The following is a 9,152-nucleotide window of genomic DNA, read 5'->3' on the forward strand; positions in this document are numbered from 1 at the left end:
TCTCTTCATCCAAGAACACTGGTGCACATACTAAATCATTTTCTTGTTTATAACCTACTGGAAGGTTTTAAATACTATATTAAAAATCAGCAGGACCACAGCAGTCAAACATGGTATAAAAGTCTTATAAACGGTAATGGGGAAACGTAACGTGAAGCCATAGTATATTTAATTATTAAAACTCATGTAAATGCAAATACAAACACATTGGTTCCTGTTCTGAAACTCAGTTTGACACAAAAAGCACCTCCAAAAACTATTCTGTATTAATGGTAAGTATTAGCTTACTGAAATCAAATCAAAAGGGTCTCTTTGTAAGAATCTCAACGAGGCAGTCATGATCTGCAATGCTGGGGCTCCTGGTGTCTGGATGCTGATCGGATAAAGAGAACACTTCATGATATATGAAACACAAGTCTTAAATTTACTTCCTTTACACTAGTAGACATTGTGCTGGACGGGTTCTGTGGAACCAGCCCTACAGCCTAAAGAAATTCATCTTTACAGAGTATGAAATGTTCAGGAGGTTTAGCTATTCAGACTGTTCAAGTACTCAGTTGTTGCCAGCACCTATCCCCAGTGAAGCACTCAGACTCCTGCCTGGAATAAAAACCCAACCCAGACAAGCACAGTAAAAACTTCAGGACCATATACAGTAATAAGTATCATTAACAGAAACAAATTTCAATCAAAACACAGGCTGTTAATCAGTAAAGCCCATTTTATCACTTCAGATTGATGAGGCAAGAGCAGATACATTGATCTTCGATAATCCAGTGCCGATTGACAGGAGTTCTACACGCACTGCAGAAAGCCCGCTAGACTCTCAGTGGTGTGGGGTAGATCAGAATCCAGCACAAGGCAGAGAAATTTAGAGTTGAAACCCTCAGACACAGAGTTCAGAGTCCATCTTCGGCAGAAAATTGTACTGTCATGATCACAGCCACTGATTTTACAGATAAGTGTTCCCAGATCAAGTCTCAGGAATATTCCAGGATAGAGACTGGTTGCATGATCCAACTAGCCCAAACATTCAGGAAAGCAAAGCTGCAACTACAATGACTGTCCCAGATGGAAATCCCAATCAGATAACAGGCAGGTCCCAGCTCTGTCCACCATGACACTATGTGTGCGTGCCGTTTACAAATCTCATTAGAAGTTAAAACATTGAGAGCTTGTGATAATATAGGACCGATGGTAAAGGGTTGTAAAAGCATTATTTCTCAGCGGGCATGGTACAGTCTGTAAAAAACAGCGGTGCAATCTGAATTCTCTGTCCCCTGAATCGCATGTCGACAGTGCTGTAGAACTGAACAACCTCTAGACAGTAATACATTCACAAAGGCACAGTGCAGCCAGGTCACACCTGGTCAAGCTGATCTGATAAGACCCGTGTGTGTGTGTGTGTGTGTGTGTGTGTGTGTGTGTGTGTGTGTGTGTGTGTGTGTGTGTAGTCCTTTCTAGGGTCAGGAATTCCTCAGGGTCCAAGTTAGAGGCTGGACTCCTGAGCGGAATCCCAAAAAACCCCAAAAAAACACTTGATCCAAGAAGGAGGAGGAGGAGGAGGAGGGACTGAAGAGGTTTGTTGCCCCCCCCATCCAGTCCAGTATAATGGCACAGAAATGTTAGTAGCCGTATGTCCCACCAGCCTGTAGGGGCGCTCTGTCCTGTGGAATGTGACGGAGCAGACAGTCAGGCAGGGAGGCCACCGGACTAGCGCAGTGCTGGGCAGATCTCACTGATCCGCTGTCGCAGGTGAGACACAAACTCAAACATGGTGGCAGCCAGGCTCTGGTGAATGAGGTACCGTGGCAAACGACCCTGAGAGACAGAGAGGGAGAGAGAAGGGTTTTGGAACCTGTGTTTCTCAGGGTTAACTTTAATTTAATTGCTTTCTAGTTGGCATGTCGGACAGCTATTACTGTAAGATTGAAATTTAAAAAGTAAATGCAGTTAACCTGAAGTGGACTGACTAATTTAAAAAAGACTGAGCCAATCCACCAACTGCTAACAACCGCAAAATCACTGGCTGGCACAGTTACAAGGCAGAGGAGACACAGACAGACCTTGAGGTCAGTGTTGAGGATCCAGATGAAGGTGCACACGGCTGGGTTGCTGCTGGACTTCAGAACCACGAAGCCGCCTGGGCCGTTCTCACCCCTGAGACAGAGAGAGAGGGAGGAGGAGAGAGTGAGCCATGCGCACTGGCAGTGAATCCAGCAGAAACACTACAGCGGAGAGTCTCCCACCTGACGTAGCGGCTGTGCAAAGGCTTTGCCTCGTGATTGGTTGCGATGCCCGAGGAGATGTAGCGGTCCCGCCTCCTTTCCACCCGACGCACGTTCACAAAGTCCCTGCGAGAAACAGAGCGATTAACACTGGCGCTGCACTGCAGGGTAACACAGCAAGTCTTTTCTTGTTTTGCGCGGGGAGTTTACCTGGGAGAGACGACACCCCCTGCTGCTCCAGCGGACACATCATAGGAGACCAGGGTGTTGTCATCGACACGCTGCAGGACCTGGGGAGCGGAGGGGCAACACGGGTTAGGGGTGCCACAGCTACACAGCACTCTGCCTCACAATACTGAACACAGCCACCTGGGGCCGGAGGCGACAGCAGCCCAGCAACAGCATTCTGAACACAGCTATACACAGCCCTGGACCTGCTCCTTACCTGACAGGCCGCAATGGTTCTGTTCCACTGCACCATCTTCTCTGGCTGGAGAATGACTTCCTGATACACCAGTTCTGCAGGGCACTGCATGAAGGCCTGGGAGACAAATACAGCATGAGCTGCTTCACAAGATACAGAGAGAAAGAGAGAACTGAACAGTACAGGCAGCCCCAGTACCTTGAGGATGAAGGTCTTGCCATGGAAAGGGATCTCCAGCGTGTACACAGAGTCTCCCAGCACCTGCAGCGATTAAACACAGTCACTTACAGGACTGCACTGCAGCGCAGCACAGCGCTCATTGTTATAATATTGACTTAACTTTGTTTATTCATGACAAAATATGTACAGAACAATCATTGCAAATCACTGACAGTAATAAAGCCTCCCCTCCCCCCTACACAGTTCAGAGACTGAGGAACACATTCAACAGTATACTGTACAGGTCAGAGACTGAGGAACACATTCAACAGTATACTGTACAGGTCAGACTGAGGGTCACATTCAACAGTATAATGTACAGGCCAGACTGAGGGTCACATTCAACAGTATAATGTACAGGTCAGACTGAGGGTCACATTCAACAGTATACTGTACAGGTCAGAGACTGAGGGTCACATTCAACAGTATACTGTACAGGTCAGAGACTGAGGGACACATTCAACAGTATACTGTACTGTACTACACAGCGGTGACGACTCACATTGTTTTTTTCAAACTTCCAGTTTTCCTCCTGAGCCAGGATCTGATCGACAACAGCCATTGCTTCCTTGCCCAGCCGCACAAACTCCCTCTCCTGGAACACGAGCAGCATTGTTACAGACAAGCAGACAAACACAGCAGAGTCTGATGAAGCTCGTCGTGAAACCGGCAGAGGCTCCAACTGCCCTGAAATGGGAGTCCTGTGACCCCCCCCCCCATGACCCCTCACCTGTGATGTAACAGCTTTCCGCCCATTCCCCTCCTCGTCCAGCTCATCCCCAGAGCCTGCAGAGGAACACAAACAGTGGGTCAATCACACAGCAAGTCGGGCTGGGCCGGGTCGCTCTGCAAGAGGGTCTTGTGCTGCCTTACCTGCCAGGGACTCTGGTGGCGAGTAGAACTGCCCTTCGGACAGCACGCTGGGGCAGAGGATAAGGGGTTCTCGCGCTGCTGCGGCTCGGATAGCTGCCAGGTACACTGCGGGGGGGAGGCAATGGTCAATCTCACACAGTGCATACCTCACAGACACGCTGCACACACAGTGCATGCGCACAGACACACGCTGCACACACACAGTGCATGCGCACAGACACACACTGCACACCTCACAGACACACGCTGCACGCGCACAGACACACGCTGCACACACAGTGCACAGACACACGCTGCACACACACAGTGCATGCGCACAGACACACACTGCACACACAGTGCACAGCGCACAGACACACACTGCACACACAGTGCACACCTCACAGACACATGCTGCACACACACAGTGCATGCGCACAGACACACGCTGCACACACACTGCACACCTCACAGACACACGCTGCACACACAGTGCATACCTCACAGACACACGCTGCACACACACAGTGCACGCGCACAGACACACGCTGCACACACACAGTGCACGCGCACAGACACACGCTGCACACACACAGTGCACGCGCACAGACATGCTGCACACACACAGTGCACACCTCAGACACACGCTGCACACACACAGTGCACACCTCACAGACACACGCACACACTGCATACTCACTGTGCTCATCCTCAGCCTCTTGCGTTAACACCTTGAAGTCGAGGAACCAGGTCTCCAGCCAGGCGATCACGAAGGAGGTGATGGGTAGCACGTAACCCAAGGCATCCTTGGAGAGTAGCTAAAAGAGACGTGCACCTGTAATACCTGCGATCGCAGAATCAAACCACAGTCTGTGTGCGCGTGCGTGTGTGTGTGTATATATATATATATATATATATATATATATATATATATATATATATATATATATACACACACACACACACATACAGTGCCTTGCCAAAGTATTCAGACCCCTGACCAATTCTCTCATATTACTGAATTACAAATAGTACATTGAAATTTGGCAGGTTATACTGTACACACATCCTTCAACAATCACGGGTTGAGCAGTTACAAAACTGAAAGAACGCCAAGAAAAAGCAGAAGTAATAATTGGCAATGACTTCATATCTGTGATGCAACAAAATATAACATATGCACATCAGGAGTTGAACTCAGCTCAAAGAGTGGGAGGAAAAAACAGGCAGCAGCTATTTTTTATATTTGAATAACTCAAGGTACTGCTTATTACAGCTGTACTCTTAGTATGTCAATTAAATTTACACGCACGTTCCAAACTGCATTTAAACAAACAGTTTCTTAAAGTATGTTATAATTTTGGGGTCACAGGGAACCTTTTGTGTATCTTGAAGAATTTAGTGAACCCGTCAAGCTACAGGATCAGCCTGTTAATCACTAAATGATTGTGTTCAGTGTTAAATGAAAACAAAATCCTACACCCTATATTCTACTCGGTGTGTTTTGTACGACGGGGAGGGGCTCAAGTAGATTAAAATGGAAAAGCAGATTTTTCTAGCATTTTGTCCCTTGGACAAGAAGTTTTTTCTTTCAAAAACTGCACACCCGACACCCGAGTGTATTAAACATGAACGTGAAAAAGTTGTAGTAAAAATAGAGAAATCAAAAGGTATGCATGTGTGTGTGTGTGTGTGTGTGTGTGTGTGTCAGGGAGACAGAGTCGTCCTAAACTGTGACTTACATTGGAAATGATGACTTTAGCAATGAGGAAGGAACTGGTTACCAGTGTGGTGATCTGGGAACGCGAAAGAGAGAGACAGAGCAATGCACCAGTTAGTAAAACTAAAGTCAAGAGCAATCCACACAGGCCAGCAGTGTCCAGAGTTAACCATTTCCACCCTGGATGCACCTGTGGCTGTCATATACAGAATACCACTCGGTCGCTAGGCACGATCTTTCACTGCAATGGGTTTCAATGGGGCGCTCTGCACACGGAAGGAAGGGGTACAAGGTTCTCTTACCGCAATGACCCACCAGTGCCGTAGCCTCAGAATGGCATAGCCCAACTGCAACAAGAGGAACCGGAAGAGAGCGAGAGCCTGAGTGTGAGAGAGAGAGAGAGAGAGAGATATTACACACTGCCATCTAGTGGTAAGAAAGAGGCAAAAATAAATGAAGAAACCAGCCAGGAAGTTAATGAGTTAATCATGTTAGTATTATTAGACACATAAAACTGTGTTACTCGACAGTAAGAGACGGGAATTCTGAAAAAGACGGGAAATTGTGCCCCGTGTTCTGACAGGCTTTCCAGCACACACTGCTGAACTGCTACAGTAGGGTGGTTCACTTCAGACAACACGTGGAATCATGGGAGGCAACGATCACACGAGCACGACCTCCTACATCACATCACACTAGCACGACCTCCTACGTCAGCGCACGAGCACGACCTCCTACATCATCGCACGAGCACGTCCTCCTACGTCAGCGCACGAGCACGTCCTCCTACATCATCGCACGAGCACGACCTCCTACAATCTCTCATGCTCACAATAGTAGCCTGTCTTTTTAAGGTACACCTTGTCCCTTTAGGGGTTCTGTAGTAATGAGATCATTGAAAGGAGACAACTAATATGTTACACAAGCATTTTCCAACTAATCAATCCATTAACTTTATAGATCTTTCTTATCCACAGTGACTCATGTAAAGGATATCTAATTAGGCTGTTTCAGAGAACCTTTGAATCCTCAGCAACCCACTGCCCTGTCTAGTGGTGATTACACATGTTGTCTGACGTGAACCCACCTACTGTAGCAGTGAAGGAGTGTGTGCTGGAAAGCCTTGTCAGAACACGGGTCAGGAAGCCTGACAATGACACTGGAAGGCTGATTAAAACATGACATTTATATGCAATGGAAAACAGATCCCTCGATTTTAGACTGCAGTGCTCTCTGTATATCAAAGGGAGTTTTTGGTTTGTTATTTAAATTTTTGGTGCAACTTATTTGTGCAAGAAAAATCCTCACCATTACCATACTAACTACAGACTATAATCAATAGCTGAAAATGTTGTTATCGTCCAATCCTACCGCACACGTGAAGAAATATTAAAATAACTCGCTAAATACTTTATCAATTTTTTTTGGTTCCAAAAAAGGCACTCCTAGCTACTGGGTACTATCCGTCTGCCCATTGTGGTTTTATTTTACAGCAAAAATATTTTAATAAAAAAAATACTCATTTGTGAAAAATAATTCACGATTCTGTAACTTAACTTCTGCAAGGATTTTTACGAAGCTTGGGTAAAAGAATTCTCCGTCACACGGACACGGAACATATGAAATGCCGCCCAAATCCGTTCTGAAACATACCCCTCTAAAAAGAGTTTAAACCAGGCTCTGCCAGCCACTGCTACCTAGAACAGCGTTATCACACCGTTATAATTGCATGGCTTCATTCATCACAACGACAGCAAACTTACAAATATATCGAAGAAGGACGTCTTGAAGTTGTAGTGAACAACCTCCAGATCCAGGCTCTCCCAGATGCTGTTCCTGACCTGGAAGAGAAAGGGAAAAGCTGCAGAGTTAAGTGTGGGAGAGACGCAGCAGAGGTCATGCAGCAGCTACCTCAGCAGGGATACAGGAACTGTACTGGAGTGGCACAGCCCCCACACAGCACTGCACTGCACAGCCTGCACTGCACAGCCCCAGAGCACTGCACTACACTGCACAGCCCCAGAGCACTGCACTATACAGACCCATACAGAGCACTGCACAGCCCCTACATCTGCAGAATGACATCAAGTCAAATCCCTGTGTCAAATGAATGAACTCATGTGGTAAGCTCCCCAATGGGATGATTCTTAAGCATATTTTTTCATCTACTTGACACTCCTATGGGTTTACCTCACACTCTGTATACCTCAGAGACAGGCACACTCAACCTCACAAACAGCACTACCCAAAGGCAGGCAAGCAGACAGACGGGCAGCCAGGCAGACAGACAGACAGACAGAGGCAGGCAGAGAGGCAGACAGAGAGGCAGGAGACTCACGTTGAGTTCGATGATCCAGAGCAGCGAGACAAAGAGCAGGTCAAACGTGACGAAGAGACAAAAAGTGCGACGCACATCGGAGATGGTCCTGCGTTCCCCCGGGCCGAAGTACTGGGAGGGGAGAGAGAGGGACTGGGAGTGGGAGAAGGAGGCAATCGTGGGGAGGCTGCGCTCCAGAACCCCATTCTCCAAATCCCCCTGCATCGTGAATACAGAGTGTTCACTGACACGGGCTAGAGGGAGGAGAGAGAGAGGGAGCGAGTGAGACTGCACTCTACACCTCCACTAACCTTACAAGTGGAGGAGATTTCACATGCATACCCATAGAAGCACTTTCATAAACCAAGGATGTACAGAGCACAGGATAATCCTACAACTTCAAAACATCTGCCAGATACTCCTGTATGCCTTTAACACAAGCAGTCCTTCCCTCTCCAATGGGAGCTGCACGCCGGCAGTGAGAACCTTCGTATTTTGTTCATTTTCCTTGAAACTGCGCCGAGACAGTCATTTGACGCACAAGCATGGATCAGAAAATCTGTCACACCGGCCTCTCTCTTTCATTGGATAAACATTAAGCACCTCAAAATTAAGAGCCCCAAACATCAATATTTAATAAAACACACAGTGAGCGGTAAGCGACTTCTATCTTTAACACGGCTAGTAATTACACTGCGTTACATGTTAACCCGGTTAGTAATATATATTAGTAGCATTTCAATGTCCTGTTACTATACTTAGTGTTTCAGAAAATGAACCGCAATTCTACCGAAAAACTAGGCTAGGTCTAATACATTAAAACAAACAAAGTCAACACTGCTTTTGATAGACCTGAAAAAAGAAACATATATATATATATATATATATATATATATATATATATATATATATATATATATATGAGAGAGAGAAAGAGACTCACAAAAGACACAGTGTTATTAATGCGCACTCACTTAATTTCCTGTTACAGGTCCAAATTTAACGAAATGATCTTAAGGAAAGGACCTGATGCTTTTTCGAGTTCGAGTTCTATTACTCAAAGAGTAAACAGAGCCAACGAAGTATTGCTCAACTTACACAAAAGCACGAAACAAGCCGGACTTTCGCGTTACTCGCACCAGTAATACAGAAACAGAAACTACTTGTATAGCGAAACGAAATGAAATCAAGCTCTCCGCCCCGAGTGATGCGCTGCCGGCTCTGTGCTCGATCAGTGTTGAGACTCAAAACTCACCCCTCGCCAGCCATTCCCTCCCTTCAGCTTCCGCAGACCACTCTAAGCCGGAACTGAACCTTATCTTTTCCGGTTACCTGGCTATAGTCTTTCTTTCTTTCTTTCTTTCTTTCTTTCTTTCTTTATGTGTTTGTTCG

At 46.4% G+C, this 9,152-nt stretch overlaps 1 protein-coding gene across 3 annotated transcripts; it reads right to left on the reverse strand.

Moving 5' to 3' along the window:
* Positions 1-152: 152 nt before the first annotated feature.
* Positions 153-9,152, reverse strand: stard3 (StAR-related lipid transfer (START) domain containing 3). Of its 3 annotated transcripts, none has more exons than XM_041265877.1 (15): positions 9,016-9,152; positions 7,782-8,014; positions 7,207-7,284; positions 5,746-5,823; positions 5,466-5,519; positions 4,424-4,541; positions 3,745-3,849; positions 3,602-3,657; positions 3,374-3,466; positions 2,851-2,913; positions 2,674-2,769; positions 2,439-2,518; positions 2,250-2,354; positions 2,067-2,160; positions 153-1,821 (listed from the first exon to the last, which is right to left on the reverse strand). In XM_041265877.1, exons 2-15 carry the CDS (start codon positions 7,983-7,985, stop codon positions 1,714-1,716), a joined length of 1,332 nt encoding a protein of 443 aa, XP_041121811.1. In that variant the 5' UTR covers positions 7,986-8,014; positions 9,016-9,152; the 3' UTR covers positions 153-1,713. The 3 variants fall into 3 exon arrangements, with proteins under 3 accessions (XP_041121811.1, XP_041121812.1, XP_041121813.1); XM_041265878.1 differs by lacking the exon at positions 9,016-9,152 and adding an exon at positions 8,859-8,983; XM_041265879.1 differs by lacking the exon at positions 9,016-9,152 and adding an exon at positions 8,735-8,829.

The sequence above is a fragment of the Polyodon spathula genome, chromosome 12 (assembly GCF_017654505.1).
Source record: "Polyodon spathula isolate WHYD16114869_AA chromosome 12, ASM1765450v1, whole genome shotgun sequence".
Classification (NCBI taxonomy): Eukaryota; Metazoa; Chordata; class Actinopteri; order Acipenseriformes; family Polyodontidae; genus Polyodon; species Polyodon spathula.

Excerpts from the sequence above, each read along its gene's own strand:
- stard3 (XM_041265877.1), bottom strand. The coding sequence starts at position 7,985 with ATGCAGGGGGATTTGGAGAATGGGGTTCTGGAGCGCAGCCTCCCCACG. Across the intron at positions 7,285-7,781 it reads TCTGGATCATCGAACTCAAC|GTCAGGAACAGCATCTGGGA; the intron begins GTGAGTCTCCTG and ends TTTCTCTTCCAG. Across the intron at positions 1,822-2,066 it reads TCCTCAACACTGACCTCAAG|GGTCGTTTGCCACGGTACCT; the intron begins GTCTGTCTGTGT and ends TCTGTCTCTCAG.